Consider the following 21,083-nt stretch of genomic DNA (forward strand, 5'->3'; position numbering starts at 1 on the left):
TTAAATAGTAATAGCTGCCATTTATCATGCTCCTACTTATGTGTCTGGCTGTATGCAAAGCACTTCCTATATATTGTTTTATTCAGTCCTCAAAAAGCCTGTGAGGTAAAGGATTTATTATCCTTGTTTTACAGAAGATGCAGCTGAGGATTAGGGAAGTTCAGTAACTTGCTGAAGGTCATATAGAACTTGTAAGTAGCAGAGCTGAAATTTGAACCAGGACTATTCACTTTCAAAGACCATCAATGTCACCACTGCTGGGCTGCTTTCTCCATGTTACGATGCACTCCCCTATGCCTAATCAGCTTGTATTCCCTTCCTAAACAAAATTGTTGGTAATGAAAAATGTTGATCAAGAGGAGAAGATAAATGAGCTTTAAAGTAGAGGAAAATTGTCATGTTAAAATACAACAACACACACACAAAAAATAAATAAATAAAATAAAATACAACAAAAATATTTTTGGTTGTCATTAAAAAAAAAATCCGTCAACAAGCATATCTTGCACTCTGTTCCAGAGTGTGTTGTAATATTATCACAGAGTTTTGACATTGTGATATAAACATGTTTTGTTTATAATTGGAAGACTGTGCAGCTAGAATAACTTTGCTTGGGAAGTCTATATCCTAGATAAAGCATTTCGTTTTTGCACAGAGAAAGAAGTTAATCACAGTACCTATTCAGTGAGAATTAGAAGTGAAATTTCTAACCTTATAGGTAAGAGAAATATTGGTTGCCCAGTTGAGAAAGTGATTTTTATTTTAAATAAAATATAAAACAAGAATATTAGTGAGTCAGATTCCTCATTCCTGACCTTATCAATAAAATACGGTTTGAAAATAAGATTATGACACCAGAAGGCAAGTTCCCTTTAACTGCATGTAACAAGGATATGTACTGTATTCTGGAAAAACACAAGGGTAAAAAAACAAATAATAATTAAATCTAATTATAGATTTTGGTGTCAGTAAGACCTGGTGCTATACTTGCCCTGCAAATTTGGGATTAACCTCTTTAAGTTTCAGTGGATATAACAACAGAACCTTCTTCCAGTGATTGTTATGAAATAATGGACATGTAAAGAACTCAGCCAATCTTTGGTGCATAATATGTTCTTAAGTATGTTAAGTTTTCTTATTATTACTTCTTATTAATACTGTTTCCACATTTCTGGATGTGCTTGGTCAGGATTCTATTTCCTTCAGGGGTTCTGTTCATCCATCTGTTTCATAATACCCTTTCTAACAGACTATTCATATTGACCCCACCCTGCCAACCCTCTAGCTAAAGGAAGCATCAAAACCCAAAGGGGCTTAGTCACTTTTATTTTATTTATTTATTTATTTATTTTTTGTTTTTAGTTCGTAAAACAGATGCTTTTTTTATTTATTTTTATTTTTATTTTTTTTATTAGTTTCTGCTTTATAACAAAGAGAATCAGTCATACATATACATCTGTTCCCACATCCCTTCCCTCATGCATCTCCCTCCCTCCCACCCTCCCCAACCGAGCCCTCCAGGCGGTCACAAAGCACCGAGCTGATCTCCCTGTGCTCTGTGGCTGCTTCCCACTATCTATCTACCTTACGTTTGGTAGTGTATATATGTCCATGCCTCTCTTTCGCTTTGTCACAGCTTACCCTTCCCCCTCCCCATATCCTCAAGTCCATTCTCAAGTAGGTCTGTGTCTTTATTCCCGTTTTACCCCTAGGTTCTTCATGACACTTTTTTTTTAATTCCATATGTATGTGTTAGCATACGGTATTTGTCTTTCTCTTTCTGACTTACTTCACTCTGTATGACAGACTCTAGGTCTATACACCTCATTACAAATAGCTCAGTTTCGTTTCTTTTTATGGCTGAGTAATATTCCATTATATATATGTGCCACATCTTCTTTATCCATTCTTCCGATGATGGACACTTAGGTTGTTTCCATCTCCGGGCTATTGTGAATAGAGCTGCAATGAACATTTTGGTACATGTCCCTTTTTGAATTATGGTTTTCTCAGGGTATATGCCTAGTAGTGGGATTGCTGGGTCATATGGTAGTTCTATTTTTAGTTTTTTAAGGAACCTCCATACTGTTCTCCATAGTGGCTGTACCAATTCACATTCCCACCAGCAGTGCAAGAGTGTTCACTTTTCTCCACACCCTCTCCAGCATTTATTGTTTCCAGATTTTTTGATGATACCATTCTGAGTGGTGTGAGATGATATCTCATTGTAGTTTTGATTTGCATTTCTCTAATGATTAATGATGTTGAGCATTCTTTCATGTGTTTGTTGGCAATCTGTATATCTTCTTTGGAGAAATGCCTATTTAAGTCTTCTGCCCATTTTTGGATTGGGTTGTTTGTTTTCTTGCTATTGAGCTGCATGAGCTACTTATAAATTTTGGAGATTAATCCTTTGTCAGTTGCTTCATTTGCAAATATTTTCTCCCATTCTGAGGGTTGTCTTTCGGTCTTGTTTATGGTTTCCTTTGCTGTGCAAAAGCTTTGAAGTTTCATTAGGTCCCATTTGTTTATCTTTGTTTTCATTTCCATTTCTCTAGGAGGTGGGTCCAAAAGGATCTTGCTGTGATTTATGTTATAGAGTGTTCTGCCTATGTTTTCCTCTAAGAGTTTGATAGTTTCTGGCCTTACATTTAGGTCTTTAATCCATTTTGAGCTTATTGTTGTGTATGGTGTTAGGGAATGATCTAATCTCATACTTTTACATGTCTCTGTCCAGTTTTCCCAGCACCACTTATTGAAGAGGCTGTCCTTTCTCCACTGTACATTCCTGCCTCCTTTGTCAAAGATAAGTTGACCATATGTGCGTGGGTTTATCTCTGGGCTTTCTATCCTGTTCCATTGATCTATCTTTCTGTTTTTGTGCCAGTACCACACTGTCTTGATTACTGTAGCTTTGTAGTATAGTCTGAAGTCAGGGAGCCTGATTCCTCAGCTCCGTTTTTCATTCCCAAGATTGCTTTGGCTATTCGGGGTCTTTTGTTTTTCCAAACAAATTTTGAAATTTTTTGTTCTAGTTCTGTGAAAAATGCCAGTGGTAGTTTGATAGGGATTGCATTGAATCTGTAGATTGCTTTGGGTAGTAGAGTCATTTTCACAATATTGATTCTTCCAATCCAGGAGCATGGTATATCTCTCCATCTATTTGTATCATCTTTAATTTCTTTCATCAGTGTCTTATAATTTTCTGCATACAGGTCTTTTGTCTCCTTAGGTAGGTTTATTCCTAGATATTTTATTCTTTTTGTTGCAATGGTAAATGGGAGTGTTTTCTTGATTTCATTTTCAGATTTTTCATCATTAGTGTACAGGAATGCCAGAGATTTCTGTGCATTAATTTTGTATCCTGCTACTTTACCAAATTCATTGATTAGCTCTAGTAGTTTTCTGGTAGCATCTTTAGGATTCTCTATGTATAGTATCATGTCATCTGCAAACAGTGACAGCTTTACTTCTTCTTTTCTGATTTGGATTCCTTTTATTTCCTTTTCTTCTCTGATTGCTGTGGCTAAAACTTCCAAAACTAGGTTGAATAATAGTGGTGAGAGTGGGCAGCCTTGTCTTGTTCCTGATCTTAGTGGAAATGGTTTCAGTTTTTCACCATTGAGGACAATGTTGGCTGTGGGTTTGTCATATATGGCCTTTATTATGTTGAGGAAAGTTCCCTCTATGCCTACTTTCTGCAGGGTTTTTTATCATAAATGGGTGTTGAATTTTGTCGAAAGCTTTCTCTGCGTCTATTGAGATGATCATATGGTTTTTCTCCTTCAATTTGTTAATATGGTGTATCACATTGATTGATTTGCGTATATTGAAGAATCCTTGCATTCCTGGAATAAACCCCACTTGATCATGGTGTATGATCCTTTTTTTTTTTTTTTTGCGGTACACGGGCCTCTCACTGTTGTGGCCTCTCCCGTTATGGAGCACAGGCTCCGGACGCGTAGGCTTAGCGGCCATGGCTCACGGGCCCAGCCGCTCCGCGGCACGTGGGATCTTCCCAGACCGGGGCACGAACCCATGTCCCCTGCATCGGCAGGTGGACTCTCAACCACTGCGCCACCAGGGAAGCCCCATGATCCTTTTAATGTGCTGTTGGATTCTGTTTGCTAGTATTTTGTTGAGGATTTTTGCATGTATGTTCATCAGTGATATTGGCCTGTAGTTTTCTTTCTTTGTGACATCCTTGCCTGCTTTTGGTATCAAGGTGATGGTGGCCTCGTAGAATGAGTTTGGGAGTGTTCCTTCCTCTGAAATTGTTTGGAAGAGTTTGAGAAGGATGGGTGTTAGCTCTTCTCTAAATGTTTGATAGAATTCGCCTGTGAAGCCATCTGGTCCTGGGCTTTTGTTTGTTTGAAGATTTTTAATCACAGTTTCAATATCAGTGCTTGTGATTGGTCTATTCATATTTTCTATTTCTTCCTGATTCAGTCTTGGCAGGTTGTGCATTTCTAAGAATTTGTCCATTTCTTCCAGGTTGTCCATTTTATTGGCATAGAGTTGCTTGTAGTAATCTCTCATGATCTTTTGTATTTCTTCAGTGTCAGTTGTTCCTTCTCCTTTTTCATTTCTAATTCTATTGATTTGAGTCTTCTCCCTTTTTTTCTTGATGAGTCTGGCTAATGGTTTGTCAATTTTGTTTATCTTCTCCAAGGAACCAGCTTTTAGTTTTATTGATCTTTGCTATCATTTCCTTCATTTCTTTTTCATTTATTTCTGATCTGATCTTTATGATTTCTTTCCTTCTGCTAACTTTGGGGGTTTTTTGTTCTTCTTTCTCTAATTGCTTTAGGTGCAGGGTCAGGTTGTTTACTCGAGATGTTTCCTGTTTCTTAAGGTGGGATTGTATTGCTATAAACTTCCCCCTTAGAACTGCCTTTGCTGCGTCCCATAGGTTTTGGGTCATCGTGTCTCCATTGTCATTTGTTTCTAGGTATTTTTTAATTTCCTCTTTGATTTCTTCAGTGATCACTTCGTTATTGAGTAGTGTATTGTTTAGCCTCCATGTGTTTGTATTTTTTACAGATCTTTTCCTGTAATTGATGTCTAGTCTCATAGCATTGTGGTCAGAAAAGATACTTGATACAATTTCAATTTTCTTAAATTTACCAAGGCTTCATTCGTGACCCAAGGTATGATCTATCCTGGAGAATGTTCCATGAGCACTTGAGAAAAATGTGTATTCTGTTGTTTTTGGATGAAATGTCCTATAAATATCAATTAAGTCCATCTTGTTTAATGTATCATTTAAAGCTTGTGTTTCCTTATTTATTTTCATTTTGGATGATCTGTCCATTGGTGAAAGTGGGGTGTTGAAGTCCCCTACTATGAGTGTGTTACTGTCGATTTCCCCTTTTATGGCTGTTAGTATTTGCCTTATGTATTGAGGTGCTCCTATGTTGGGTGCATAAATATTTACAATTGTTATATCTTCTTCTTGGATCGATCCCTTTATTGTTATGTAGTGTCCTTCTTTGTCTCTTCTAATAGTCTTTATTTTAAAGTCTATTTTGTCTGATATAAGAATTGCTACTCCAGCTTTCTTTTGATTTCCATTTGCATGGAATATCTTTTTCCATCCCCTTACTTTCAATCTGTATGTGTCTCTAGGTCTGAAGTGGGTCTCTTGTAGACAGCATATATATGGGTCTTGTTTTTGTATCCATTCAGCCACTCTGTGTCTTTTGGTGGGAGCATTTAGTCCATTTACATTTAAGGTAATTATTGATATGTATGTTCCTATTCCCATTTCCTTAATTGCTTTGGGTTCGTTATTGTAGGTATATTCCTTCTGTTGTGTTTCTTGCCTAGAGAAGTTCCTTTAGCATTTGTTGTAAAGCTGGTTTGGTGGTGCTGCACTCTCTCAGCTTTTGCTTCTCTGTAAAGGTTTTTATTTCTCCATCAAATCTGAATGAGATCCTTGGTGGGTAGAGTAATCTTGGTTGCAGGTTTCTCTCCTTCATCACTTTAATTATGTCCTGCCACTCCCTTCTGGCTTGTAGAGTTTCTGCTGAGAGATCAGCTGTTAACCTGATGGGGATTCCCTTGTGTGTTATTTGTTTTTCTTCCCTTGCTGCTTTTAATATGATTTCTTTGTGTTTAATTTTTGACAGTTTGATTAATATGTGTCTTGGCGTATTTCTCCTTGGATTTATTCTGTATGGGACTCTCTGTGCCTCCTGGACTTGATTAACTATTTCCTTTCCCATATTAGGGAAGTTTTCAACTATAATCTCTTCAAATATTTTCTCAGTCCCTTTCTTTTTCTCTTCTTCTTCTGGAACCCCTATAATTCGAATGTTGGTGTGTTTAATGTTGTCCCAGAGGTCTCTGAGACTGTCCTCTGTTCTTTTCATTCTTTTTTCTTTATTTTGTTCTGCATCAGTTATTTCCACTATTTTATCTTCCACCTCACTTATCCGTTCTTCTGCCTCAGTTATTCTGCTATTGATTCCATCTAGAGTATTATTCATTTCATTTATTGTGTTTTTAATCGATGCTTGATTCATCTTTAGTTCTTCTAGGTCCTTGTTAACTGTTTCTTGCATTTTGTCTATTCTATTTCCAAGATTTTGGATCTTGGAAATAGAATCTTGGATCATCTTTACTATCATTATTCTGAATTCTTTTTCAGGTAGACTGCCTATTACCTCTTCATTTGTTAGGTCTGGTAGGTTTTTATCTTGCTCCTTCACCTGCTGTGTGTTTTTCTGTCTTCTCATTTTGCTTATGTTACTGTGTTTGGGGTCTCCTTTTTGCAGGCTGCAGATTTGTAGTTCCCATTGTTTTTGGTGTCTGTCCCCAGTGGCTAAGGTTGTTTCAGTAGTTTTTGTGGGCTTCCTGGTGGGGGGGACTAGTGCCTGTGTTCTGGTGGTTGAGGCTCGATCTTGTCTTTCTGGTGGACAGGTCCACATCTGGTGGTGTGTTTTGGGGTGCCTGTGGCCTTATTATGTTTTTAGGCAGCCTCTCTGCTAATGGGTGGGGTTGTGTTCCTGCCTTGCTAGTTGCTTGGCATAGGGTGACCAGCACTGTAGCTTGCTGGTCGTTGACTGAAGCTGGGTGCTGGTGTTGAGATGGAGATCTCTGGGAGATTTTCGCCGCTTGATATTATGTGGAGCTGGGAGGTCTCTTGTGGACCCTTGTCCTGAAGTTGGCTCTCCCACTTCAGAGGCACAGCACTGACTCCTGGCTGCAGCACCAAGAGCCTTTCATCTACCCGGCTTAGAATAAAAGGGAGAAAAAGTAGAAAGAAAGAAAGAGAAAGAAAGGAAGAAGGAAAGAAAGGAAGGAAGGAAGGAAGAAAGAAAGGAGGAAGGGTGGGAGGAAGGACGGAAAGAAAGAAAGAAAGGAGGGAGGGAGGGAGGGAGGAAAGAAAAAGAAAGACTGAATGGAAGAAGGGAGGGAGGGAGGGAGGAAAGAAAGAAAGAAAGGAAAGAAAGAAAGACAGGAGGGAGGGAGGAAGGAAAGAAAAAGAAAGAGTGAAAGGAAGAAGGGTGGGAGGGAGGAAGGAAAGAAAGACAGGAGGGAGGGAGGGAGGAAGGAAAGAAAAAAGTGAAAGGAAGAAGGGAGGGAGGGAGGGAGGAAGGAAAGAAAGAGAGAAGGAAAGGAGGGGCAGAGGGAGGGAGGGGGGAAGGGAAGGTAGGAAAAAAAGAAAGAGCAGGTAAAGTAAAATAGAATAAAGTATAAAATATAGTAGCGTTATTAAAATTAAAAAGTAATTATTGAAAAAAAACCGGACAGATAGAACCCTGGGACATATGGTGGAAGCAAAGCTATACAGAGAAAATCTCACACAGAAGGATACACATACACATTCACAAAAAGAGAGCAGGGGGAAAAATCGAAAATCTTGCTCTCAAAGTCCACCTCCTCAATTTGGGATAATTCGTTGTAAAAAGAGGAAAAGGGGGAAAAGTCTGAAATCTTGCTCTCAAAGTCCACCTCCTTAATTTGGGATAGTTCGTTGTAAAAGGAGGAAAAGGGGGGAAAGTCTTAAATCTTGTCCTTAAAGTCCACCTCCTTAATTTGGGATGATTCGCTGTCCATTCATGCACTCCACAGACGCAGGGCACATCAAGTGGACCGTGGAGCTTTAATCCGCTGCCTCCGAGGCTGCACAGAGAGATTTCCCTGTCTCTTCTCTGCTCTCACAGCTCCCGGGTCTCAGCCTTGGACCTGGCCCCGCCTCTGCGCGTAGGTCGCCGGAGGGCGTCCCTTCTTCGCTCCGACAGCTGATTCGGGGGCTCTGGCTCACTCAGGCAGAGGGGAGGGAGGGGCGCGCAGTGTGGGATGGGCCTGCGGCGGCAGAGGCCGGCGTGACGTTGCACCAGCCCGAGGCGCTCCGTGCGCTTTCCCGGGAAAGCCGTCTCTGGGTCCCGGGACCCCGGCAGTGGCGGGGTGCACAGGCTCCCCGGAAGGCGGGGTGGACAGTGACCTGCGCTCGCACACAGGCCTTGTGGCGGCGGCAGCAGCATCCCCAGCATCCCACGCCCGTCTCTGGTGCCTCTTTAAGCAGCTCTCTTAATGCCCTCTCCTCGCGCACCAGGAAACAAAAGGGAAGAAAAAGTCTCTTGCCTCTTCGGCAGCTCCAGACTTTTTCCCGGGACTCCCTCCGGGCTAGCCGTGGTGCACTAACCCCTTCAGGCTCTCTTCCTGCCGCCAGCCCCAGTCCTCTCCCTGCGCTCCGACTGAAACCCGATACCCGAGCCTCAGCTCCCAGCCCCGCCCACCCCGGCGGCCGAGCAGACAAGCCTCTCAGGCTGGTGTCTGCCTGAGGGCACCGATCCTCTGTGCCGGAATCTCCCCGCTTTGCCCTCCACACCCCTGTTGCTGTGCTCTCCTCCGCTACTCCGAAGCTTTGCCCCTCCGCCACCTGCAGTCTCCGCCCACGAAGGGGCTCCTAGTGTGTGGAAACCTTTCCTCCTTCACGGCTCCCTCCCACTGGTGCAGATCCCGTCCCTATCCTTTTGTCTCTGTTTATTCTTTTTTCTTTTGCCCTACCCAGGTATGTGGGGAGTTTCTTGCCTTTTGGGGGGTCTGAGGTCTTCTGTCAGCGTTCAGTAGGTGTTCTGTAGGAGTTGAATTTCTGATGTATCTGTGGGGAGGAAGGTGATCTCCACGTCTTACTCTTCCGCCATCTTCCTCCGGGCTCCCGGGCTTAGTCACTTTTAATTTTAAGGAGTTAGCAAAACCAATTTATTAATTGGAAATAAAACATTCAATGAACATTTCTTATGGAGTCCTGCATTGGAATTGTTTTTCGGTGAAGATAAATATCCATATGTATATATTCCCAAGTTTATATGGGTTAAATATAATGAAACATCATGAGTTAAAGTAAGGAAAGTAAGAACTGAACACGCTTCTATAATGAAGGAACATGAATATACAAGCAGAAAGCTTCTTTTTTGCTTCTCTTCAGTGATGGATTATGGCACATTTAGGATGAAGAAACTTTTGGGGTCAATCATCTTATTTTCCTTTTCTATCTCTGCTCCCTCCTAGAAAATGATCCTTTTCCTACATTTCATAAAATAAGTCATTGGCATTGTATTTGGGCATAAGAATACAGAAGAACTTTCCTCATACTTAGGTCTTATAGCTTTAGTTTAATAAAGTTTACTTTAAAGGAAAATATAATATGCATTATTGAAACCACAAACATGTAACTGTTAATTATCAGTGGACAATTTCAATCATGAAAAATGAAATATACAGAAAATTCTAAGATATAATTTTAGCCTTTGGGCTCAGTTTGGTTTTTTGTTTGTTTGGATTTTTTTTTTAACCATTCATTAAAGCTTTTAGGCAATCTACTGTAATTAATTGGGAATTTATTTTCTTTGACTCCGAGAAATGCCAGTTTTAAGTTATGTCATTCTAATGTGTGATTGTTTCTAATAACTATTAATATCCACAAACCACTTATTTCAGTGGCCACGGTACTTACTGGGATAGATTTGTGGGCTCAAAGATTATTGTTTCCAGTTTAATATGAAACAAGTTCAGAAGATCACATAAGCTAATTTTAACATAATAAGCTGATTTTAACATGTTGTAATTACCAAGTCTAACTTCAACACTGTTTATACAGAGAAGACAGTTTTCTACTATCACTTCAACTAGTGTCCTTTCTCCAGTTATCAGCAATTTTCTTATTTGTTTTCACTATACCTCCATCTCCCCACTTTCTATAGAGTAAGAGCCTCCATGGTCATTAATTGATTTCTCTTGGAAAAAAAAAATTTTATTGCATAATAACGGTGATTCTTCCCATTCTCAGATAAGCAAGTATTCTTCAGCAGTTGTGATAAGTTGTTTTTAGTATGAAGTAAGCCAGGGAGCTCAGATTCCAGTGAAATTTCATGTGTCCCTGGAAATGATCTTTCTAAGAACTAGTGAACATTTTATTTATCTCATGCTTACTGTGTTGGCATCATTGTGTTAAATTATTATTGTTACAAAAAGGGAGTAAATTAGTGCCTTGGTAATTAAGACTATAGAACTCCTTTATATTTTGTTGGGATATTTTATTTCAAAGGTATTATCCCTTAACACCAAACAGAAGTGTGGTCTGAGTCTTCAAGAAACTAAGGATATATTTGTAAAGGTAACAGTATTTGAAACAACAGAACATCATAAGTACAGAGTATTATAAAGGATTTATTTTGAACCCTGAGAATGGAATACATTAGGTTAAATTTTTTTAATCCCTGAAATTTAGTTTTAAAGAAAATATAAATAGCCTGTGCCTGGTTTCCTTTAAAGCCATTTTTGTCGCTGACTTCAGGGTAAAGCTCTGAATTAGGATGGGAATGGGTCCATTCCATTTTAGAGCGTTCTTGGCTTGGTTAGATTAGCATTAGTTCATTCCTGGTCAGAAAGAGGTGGAATCAGTTCAGCCTATGAATTTGACCTGATTAAGCCAGGAAAAGCTTCCTAGAATTGAGTTTGATTCTCCTGGGCAATCTCAGCCTCAATCTCAAATTCTGGAGCTGAGTAGTATATAATGACTGGATTAAATGGTATGAACTTTAAAAACATTTTCTTACTTAAAATTGTGGTCTTACCATATAGTACAAGTAAAATTCCTCATGAATACATGTCCCAATTTGAAGTTGAACTATTCAGTAGCCACATTTTCCAGAATAGTTAACCTTAATACCATTCTTAGCTTTAAAATCTTTCTGAACAGTCAATGAAAATTGATAATGAGGAAAATGAACATTTATAGGTGTTTTTAGTATTAATTGCTTCTTAGTAAAACTGAAAATGCTTTCTAACATTTTAATGGTATCATTTGTTTTTAAATTTAAAAAAAACAGTTGCTGAGGTACAGGGTTGAGCCATTCCTTTTTTTTTGTACTTCAATTTTTATTTTATTTTATTATTTTATATACAGCAGGTTCTTATTATCTGTTTTATACATATTAGTGTATATATGTCAATCCCAATCTCCCAGTTCATCCCACCACTACCACCCACCCCCACTTTCCCATTTCTTTAAACGCTCCTATTACAAAATATTAAAACACCTATTTTTCTCAGAGACCAGCATGCTGATGATGTCAAAGAAGACTTTGACGAGAGAACAGAGAGTGAAATGAGGACATCACATGAAGCCACAGGTACCCGTAATAATCTCATATTATTGATGGGTATTACTATTAATACTCAACAATCAAAACTTAACTGGAATGTAGCAGTCCCTTTTATATATTAAAGATAAACTTCGTTTGGTTGGTTCTGTTACCACAGGCAATAAAAGTTTATTGTTCAGGATAAATTTGGTGTATACTTCACAATGATATGGATTCATCTGTGACCTGTATTTACAGTCTCTTGCATATATCTGTACAATATTGTATATAAAGTTCGGATAAGGCATTCTATTTGGTCCTTGTCGTAATTTTTTTTGATATTGTTGATGTCATTTGCTTCATATGTTTCAGACTCATCTCAGAATGTGTTGAAATTCAAATAGAACTAATATGGCCTTAATCTAATACCACAAAATGAAAAGGAAATTGCTTGAACAAAAGTTTTAAGTTGTATTGGAGAAAGTAATTTGTCTTAAATCTTTGCTGAATAGACATTACAGTGGTTTAACTGAACAATGAAGTCGTAATGACTGTTACTCATAGTATAGATGGTATTTATAATTTATGCATAGTGTTATAATTATTATTTATTTTTTATAAGAAAATGTCCCAATTATGATTTTAATGATTGTCCCTGGGAACTTTGCTTGTCATGTGCTTTATTTGGTTTAGACTGTTTATAATATTGTAGAATGGCACCTAAGGACTGTTTGCCTATAATGACCTATTCCATAAGTGATGCTTTGATTTCCATATCTGGTTGTCATAAAGCAGTAATTTATGATTAATTTAAAAGTTATATTCTGTGCTGTCCTCAGCATGTTTTATGGTGTTTAGTCTTGCACCACATACAAACCCTTCAGATGGCCAGGGTTTGCATCCCTGATCTACCACCTGCTAGCTGTGTAATCTTGGACATTTTATGGAATACGTTTCAGTGCTTGTTTCCTTATCTGTCCAGAAGGTTGATGATGGTAACTCCCTCCCACAGTTGTTATGGGGATTGAGTACAGTAACATTTGTAACTTGCTTAGAACAGTGCCTGGCACATAATAAGTGCTATAATGTTTCTGGTCATTTAGAAAGGAAGAAAAACATTTAATTTACGAAGCTTTTGTCATCAGGGTATATCGGGTTCTTAATCAAAGGCTTCAGCCTTTCTTTGTGAATGGTGGTTAGGAGCACGGCCTTCATTCTCTTCTCAGCTCCACCAGTACTAGCTGTGTGGCTGGCTTTGGGAAAGGTATTTAACTTCTCTGTTCCTCAGTTTCTTAATAGTACCCACATCACTGGATTATTATGAGGAATAAATGCATCAGTGGCCAAAGTATTAGCTGATAGTGGTAGTAGTAGTAATAGCAGAAGTAGTAGTAGTATTGTGAAATGAGTGTCTATTGCATGGAATTATCTGATCATTGCAAGGTTTAGGCAGATTCATAATAAAATCTTCTGGGCTGTGAACTTTTTGATAACCTTTCAGTTTCTTCCTAACTTGGTGATGCAATTCACTTTTCATTTTATTTGCTGAGCTGATTTTGATCATTTCTTTCTGAAAATAGTCTAATTAATGGAGAATTTCAGGCTTATTAACATGATATGCATGGTGTTCTCTCTTTTTCTGTGGTAGTTTTATGTCTTTTCAAACTTTGTGTATTTTTATCCTATTTTTTTTTATTTGAATTGCCTGAGTTTTTCTGTCTTACAATTCTTTCCAAAGAAACATTGCTAGGATTCATATATAACTCTTTATTATTTTTGTCACCCATAAAATCTATAGTTCAATATGCATATTTTACTTACTGTCTTATTTTTCATTAGTAAAAGGAAGCCTCATAAAAACAAGCTGCTTTGAGAATTTTTGCACATATGTTCCTAAGTAAGGTTCGCATATTAATATCTCATCCAGTTTTAGCCTCCTAAAATGAGTTTGATGACTCCCCTTCTCTTTTGAAACATTTTATGTAAAACTTCCATAAAATTAATTTTTACTGTAGTGAAATCATGTTATGCTTGTCAGCTTTTATTTAACTGCTTTCTTAGCTTTAGATTTTCTTTCTTTCTTTTTTTTTTTGAAAATTTTTTCCAGGTTCATGTTGTATGGAAAAGATTTGAATTTCACTTCCTGACATTATCATTTAAGAGTTTATTGGTTGTCTTTCCCTGTACCCCATGATCCTTCAGTCCAAAATGAGATCTTATGGTGTCTGAGGGCTCCTGTATCTTGGTGATCTTGGTGATATCTCAGATCCTAGTCAGTGGGTGGATGTGTTTAGTTTTTTCTGTCCTCCTGCCTCTCAGGTCTCAATAGAGCCATGACCTAGTGTCTCAGATTGGGCTCTCTGGAAACAGACATTGGGAGTACTGTGTGCAGAAAGTTTTTGGTGGGTACTCTTGGGAACGATACCAATGAGAGAGTGAGAGAAGCAACAGAGGGCAGAATGAGCTGCGATGCAGTTACAGCAGAAGCCTCAGTCGATCCCATAAAGGAGCTCCAGATGACCCTTCTGAGTTATCCCGAATTTAGGCATGAGGACCAGGCCTTTGTATTGACCAGTCCTTGGTTGTTGGCTGAGAGGGGCTGTGTCCTTGGGCAAGGAGCGTCCCTCTGGCTTAGGGCAGTTCCTGGAGAGGGAGGTATCTCTGAGGCATCAGCAGTCAGCAGGTAGGAGAATGAATCTCTGGGTTCCGAAGGGGAACCCCACCACAGTGTCCACTACACCTAGCTGGTCATTTGGTCTCTGACTTTCCTTTAAGAAAAATCAAACAGAACTGAAAAAAACTGAACAACAAACCAAAACATCCTTTCACATATGTGGGATTAGGCCCAATTCAATCCAATCTTTTTGTTTTAGGCAATGAATCTGGCTCCTAAATTCAGTCTTTTCATTATTTTGCCTGAGATGTCATGCGCTTTATTTACTTTTTTTTTTTTAGATCCAGGATTTTTTTTTAATTCAGAAAAATTCCTTCAGTTATTATTTTTATTATTACTTTTGTTCTTTTCTCCTTTTTGATTGATAATACCTTTTACTGTTGGGTTAGATCCAAAGGATGATATTCAAAATATTTAACAATTGGTTTGACAGCCAACATTGCACAGGACAGTTAAAACAAACACCAGCCTTAGTGCTGGAGCAGAATTTGGAAGCTCCCTGCTGTACTTCGTTGCAGCATCTTAGGGAAGTCCTGCAAGGGCCTGACTGCTGAGGGTGGAGGGGACTATTACCAGCCATTATGGAAGTATTTTAATATTTCAACAGCTTATGCATTTTTTGATATTCTAGACATATTTCTCAAGTTGAAATGTCTTACTCTAGCCCTGTCAAGTCTACTAGTTACTGCCATTAACATGAATTTTAATAGTGGTTTTTATTTTCCCTTAATTTCCTGCACTGGCTTGTTTTTTTCTTTTCATAGCCTGGTTTGTTTTGTAGAGGTCATGTTCCCTTGTGCCTTAACTAAAATCATGAAACTCTTCTGTCAATAAATCAATACTCCTCTCCCAATGTTTTGTAGAACGTATCAGAGGCCCCTGGTGATTGTTTTTTATTTTATCATTTTTGAGTGCAGAGAAGTTTCCCCAGGTTTTTTGTGAAGAACACTTACCCCTCAATGCTCCCATTTGGGTGCCAGTAGAATTCCTCTTTCACACCTGAGCCTGAGGGTCAGGTAGATATGCTGAGCCTAGTAGGTGCTCAACTAGTGTTCATTCACAATGTCATTCACCAGTGGTGGAATAGGGGATAAGGGAAAGGAGAGAAATCTTCTTGCATTTTGTGCACTATTTAGTATAGAGGAGTCTGAAAAGAGGCCACCCTGTATTCCTTATAGCTAGTAGGATTTAAGATTCAGTAAGCCCATGAGAACTATTTTGTTTGGAGTCTTAGAGCAAATTGATTTTTAAAAGCACTTCCCCCTAAAAAAAATCTTCCTACCTTGTTTCTTCAGTTAATTCAATTTAATTCCGTACAATATGTGTGATTATGAGCCTTTTTGATTTTTTGATGATTGCCACTATGCTACCGAATTTGACCTTTGGGGACCTTTACTGAAAACAATGCATCACTTTTTCTTCTTTTTCGTTTTGTTGGCGTCTGTCTCCTTTGCCTGAAAGATAAACTAATTCATTTCCTCCATTGTAGGAAGGCCCATTAATAAAGGATCCTATAAATTGACCTTCAAATTTAAACTCCTGTATTCCTGGGAAATGTGTAATTTTCTTTTCCCCTCTTCAAACTTTCTCTCTCAGGGGTGCTGATATGCAGAAAGAGTTGAATTTTATTTTGTAATGTACTAGATTCTCACTTGAAAAATCAGGCTTGCTTTTTGCTTCCATAGCAGTTGGTTTTTATTTTGGTTGTTAACCTTGAAATGATCCTCAAATATTTTTCACGCCTGAGTTTAGGATCTTGGAGCTAATTTTATCCACATTCCTTGATGCTGTGATCCATTTATTTTACCCAATCATTGTTATTGTTCATCCTTTTTATATTTAGTCACCAGTTAGTAACTCCATTAAAAAAAACTTGGTTGACAGATGTATCCCATTCCTTCTGGCTTTTTTTCCTTTCACATTAAGAGCATTTTTTTATAGACTCATGGAATATTAGCTTAAAAGTGTCATTGACTCCTTTTCATCTTTGCCTTTTTATATTCAGGATACTCTCAGTGGCATGCCTTTCTTTCGAGATAGGAATAAGTTTTCCCATTTGCTGAGTCTTTACTATATGTCAGACACTGGAATAAGCATTTTTTAAAATATCATGTAATCCTTACACTGATCCTGTTACATTGATTTAGCCAAAATTTAGAGCTAGTTAGTGGCAGAACAGGGACTTGAATCCATGTATATCAGACTCTTAAACTCACCCGCTTGACCATGACCCTATACTTTCTTATTAGGAGACAGAAGATCCAGGGTCTCTTTCTGATGCTTCCCCTATCTCACAGGGTGGCTGTGGGTTTTGCCCTGTCTCACAATGTGTTTTCCTCATCTTCGGGATAGCTACCTCCTAGCATTGTTTTGAAACTTAAATGAAAGAAGGCAGTTGGAGATTCTGGTCTCACTTCTGTCACTGGCTTCAAGGGATAGGAATGAGTCAGGACAAGTGGCAAGTCATGCTGTGGCTTGTTGATTTAGCATTGTTCAGACTTGGAAACAGGAAGCAGAATGGGATCTGAGTCCAAAAGCAGCAGGGAACATGAAGAGAACTTTTCCTTTTCTCTGGATCTTGCCCTCCCTGTGGTTCTACTGGGCCCAAATGGGAACAGTCCTATAGGAAGCAGGTTCTCAGGCTCCATGGTAGTGAAGACATCTCTTTCTACTGGGAGATTTCATGTTTGGTTTAGATGGTGGTCTCTATTCTGAAGATTTATTGTCTTGATTCTGCATGAAACATTGGAAGATATATTTCTTCACAATCACCTTTATCAGACCTGTCTTCTTACAAGTGTTAATCTTCTCCTTCACTTTTTCCTACCCTAAGCCAAATCAAGGATTTTAATACCTCTATTCTCAACCAGAACTGAGAGACATTTGTATTTGCAAATTTCTGCTTTGGATAACTACATTATTATCTATTAAACTTCATTTCAAGAAAGTCTACAAGAATATGCTGTATTGATGTAGCCCTCCACATTGCATTGTAAGTGCTGAATAAGTAATTGCTGAATGAGTGATTTCCATATTATAAACAATATATGTAAATGGTAGAGGCAGGGCTTTCCTATCCATCCATTAAGTATCAACATAAGAAAAATCTTCCTCATTTGATAATTGTCTAGAGAGATGAAATAGCAGTAAAACCAAAGATCCACAAAGTTATTTCTCTTAACGCTACTCCCATCTAATATTTTCTTGCTTCTGATATTAAGGGAGCCCAGCAATTGATGTTTTAATAATTATTTCCAAAAGTGCATTAAATTGCTTTCCAAGTCACCAAAGTGAGGCTTTCATTTTTTTGTTATTATTTTTGAGTAACAATAAGTAGCTTATTCAATATCAGCTTCTGGTTTTATGTAACTTATTGTTAAAATAACATATTTATTATAGAATAATTAGAAAATACAGGGAATCAAATAGCAAAAAATCAAAATTATCTGTAATTTTATTTTCTAACACACCATTTTCTGAATTTGGGGGAGTTTTTTGCTGATTTTTTAATATCTGAAATATTGTACTAACTAGTGTGTAACCTGCAGTTTTCTAACTATGTAATACTACAATCATTTTTACATAAATATTTATACTAATTACAAAATAATATTAAATATTCCCTCTGTGGATCGATGATCAATGCAGCATCATTTAATAGACCAATCTCTAGTGGATATCTAAGCTAGTTATTTCCTGTCTCTCACTATTATAAATGCTCTTGCAGTAAACCTTGGTAGTGATTAGGATTAGGTGTGTGTGTGTGTGTGTGTGTGTGTGTGTGTGTGTGACATAAAACACATACAAGTGGTTTATATCAGGTAAAAGCAGCTTATCTCTCTCTCACATGGAGGAGGCTCAAAGGTAGGTGCTCCAGGATTTAATGGTACTCAGCAGTATTAGGAAGTCAGGTTCAATGTATCTTGTTGCTCTCCTTTGCAGAGTGTCTGTTCCCAAGGTCTTATCTTGGTCAAGGGTGGTTCTGCGGGGCTAGTTATTCAGTTACTGTTCTCCCCAGGAGGAAGGAGAGTCAGGGTGTGGGAGTAGTGAGAAAAAGTTTGACCATATGCCTTGGGTAAATTTTCTTCTTGGGAAACTTCAAAAAATACAGAGAACTCCTTAAAAAGTATTATTTTTCATGCAAGTAAATCATTTGAGAGGAGGGTGGTGAGAAATCTGACCCTCATAAAATGCTATTGGCAGAAGTGTCTTCCAGAATAAAAAAGCTTTGTTTTCTTTTCTAAAGCACATTATACACATTCAGACCTACTCTTCCCTACTCTTTGCACTGAGCCAGCTACTTGAGCCAAAGTCTATGTACGTTTATTTTAGTCTATATCACATGTCAAAATAAAAACCTGGAGTCACGTTTCTGTGCATTTCAAGGGATCCAATACATATCCACTCAAATGAAGTTGTTTTCTTTATCCTTTTTGGATTGAGAGCGTGTACCTAACATCTTCTGAGGAGATGACATATTCTGTGGTTGGTAAATGCTACAGTTGCCCCATTCATCAGAAAATAACACTGGGCATCAGTCAACATGAAAGAATCAGCAAAAGGAAGGGGGGTCTTAAGGTGAAGCATGCAAAATTGGTATTAGTATTGGAGTCGTGTATGAGTCTACACCTATGTATGATGTCAGCTTCAAAGACATGCAAACGCTACCAGAAATATAGGAGCTTTAGGGTTTTTAGTCATTTCTTTAGAATGGCTCAGTTATTTTTCTAAGAAATAATGATGTAGGAGCATTAGAAATGAACTGTGAATAATACAACTTCAGCAGGAATAGAATGAACATAGAATGGAGCTTCAGTGAAGGAGGAAACAGTGCCAAGCGTCAACAGAACATAAATAGTTATAGAAGAAAGTGTATGGCTTTGGAAAAAACTGACACTCTGTGGCAGGCAATCCAAATACAAGTTACAAAGTAGACTGTGTTGTTTTACTCTAGTGTGGAACTAGAGCTCTTACCATTTCATGTAAGTCCATCTCCTGAAGGATTTACAAATAATGTGTTGCAAATAATTGCTGAACTCTTGGGACTGTCTGAGATTAAGGAATGTTTTTATGTTACCCCATATTTATGCAAAACAAAGGTTTCTTGAACTCTGGGCAATTTTAAAAGAATAAAAACAAACTGGTACAGGTTTGTATATTTGGCTCATAATAGATTTTCAGTAAAATAGGATGAAGACCTAAAACCTTAAAACCAATTATATGAGATTCTGTGGATGAAATGTGGAAAGAGGGACCATGAAGGGTGTTTTATAAAATATTTGAAGAACTGAAAGGTTTCATGGGGAGCAGACACAGTTTTCTATATGAGCTCACTCAGATAGAGCAAGGACCAGTGGGTGTTAGCTCCAGTAAGATAGATTTTTTTTTCTTTTCTTTTTTTTTTTTTTTTTTTTTTTGCGGTACGCGGGCCTCTCACTGTTGTGGCCTCTCCCGCTTCAGAGCACAGGCTCCGGACGCGCAGGCTCAGTGGCCATGACTCACGGGCCCAGCCGCTCCGTGGTATGTGGGATCTTCCCGGACCGGGGCACGAACCTGTGTCCCCTGCATCGGCAGGTGGACTCTCAACCACTGCGCCACCAGGGAAGCCCGATTTTTTTTTCTTTTAATTCAGTATAGTGACTTTTCTAACATTCAGAGCAATTCAAATTTAGATTAGGCTAGTTGAAGAGAAAAGTTATTAAAGATCCACCATAGAACAGTAGGAAATAGTTTTTAAAAACTATACCACTTATAATAGCAACAGAAAACATCAGACACATAAAAATAAATTTAACAAAAGATATGCAAGGCCTCTACATGAAACTGACAAAACATTGAAGAGGGGTATTTTAAGATCCAAAGAAATGGAGAGAGATACCTTGTTCTTGGATTAAAAGGCTTGATATTGTGAAGATGTTATCTCTCACCAAATTGATGTATATTCAGTGGTTATCCCAATGTAAATCCTAGCATTTTTTTTTAACAAGCAGATCCTAAAGTTGGAAATGCAAAGGGGTAAGGATAGTCAAGGAGTCTTGAAGAAGACCTAGATCACAGATATCAGTACGCTCATAAAATGAGAGTAATTAAAGTCTGTGGGTCCATGTGAAGAGACCAGTGAAACAGAAGAGGATATTTGAAAACACATTGAGATTTATTTTTAAGCTGGCACTGCAGTACAGCAGGGAAAGGATGGTTGGTCTTTTTCATTAAATCATGGTTGGGCAATTAGAAATCCATGTGGGAAAAAAAACATGAATATTGATCTTTACCTCATACCATACACAAAAATAAATTTCAGATGGATTGTGATCTCAAAGTGAAAGGTAAAACATAAAGTGTTCAGAGGAAAACAGAGGAGGCTATCTTCAGGACCTTGGGGTAAGCAAAGATTCTCAAAGATTTCTTCAAAAGTACTATCCCTAAAAGAAAAAAATAATAAATTTTACTACAATTAAGAACTTCTGTTTATCAAAAGACCTTTTTAAGAGAGTAAAAAGAAGACACAGAGTGGGAGGAGATATAAGTAATACATATTTTCAAGAGAGGATTCTTACCCCGAGTATATATATATAGATAGATAGATAGATAGATAGATAGATAGATAGATAGATAGATAACTTCTACAAATCAGTAAGAAAAAGGCAAGATGACCTGATGGAAAAATGGGCATAAAATAGATAAGTACTTCACAAAAGAGTTTCTCCATATGACCAATGAACATAGAAAAAGATTGTCAACTTTGTCATCAGACAAATGCAGTTGTAACCACAATATGATGCCATGACACCCGCACCAAAAGGGTTACAGTG

The 21,083-nt window shown here is 38.0% G+C and overlaps 1 protein-coding gene across 1 annotated transcript in view; it reads left to right on the forward strand.

Annotated features, from left to right (window-relative positions):
- The window catches only part of L3MBTL3 (L3MBTL histone methyl-lysine binding protein 3), a gene marked incomplete at its 3' end in the record, with an annotated part of 106,989 nt that overhangs the window by 78,300 nt on the left and 7,606 nt on the right, over positions 1-21,083 (forward strand). Inside the window, exon 18 of the mRNA XM_079716627.1 lies at positions 11,566-11,645. Within this exon, the coding sequence (XP_079572753.1) occupies positions 11,566-11,645 (80 nt within the window). The remainder of the gene's footprint in view (positions 1-11,565; positions 11,646-21,083) is intronic.

The sequence above is a fragment of the Hyperoodon ampullatus genome, assembly GCF_949752795.1.
Source record: "Hyperoodon ampullatus genome assembly, chromosome: 12".
NCBI classification, from domain to species: Eukaryota; Metazoa; Chordata; class Mammalia; order Artiodactyla; family Ziphiidae; genus Hyperoodon; species Hyperoodon ampullatus.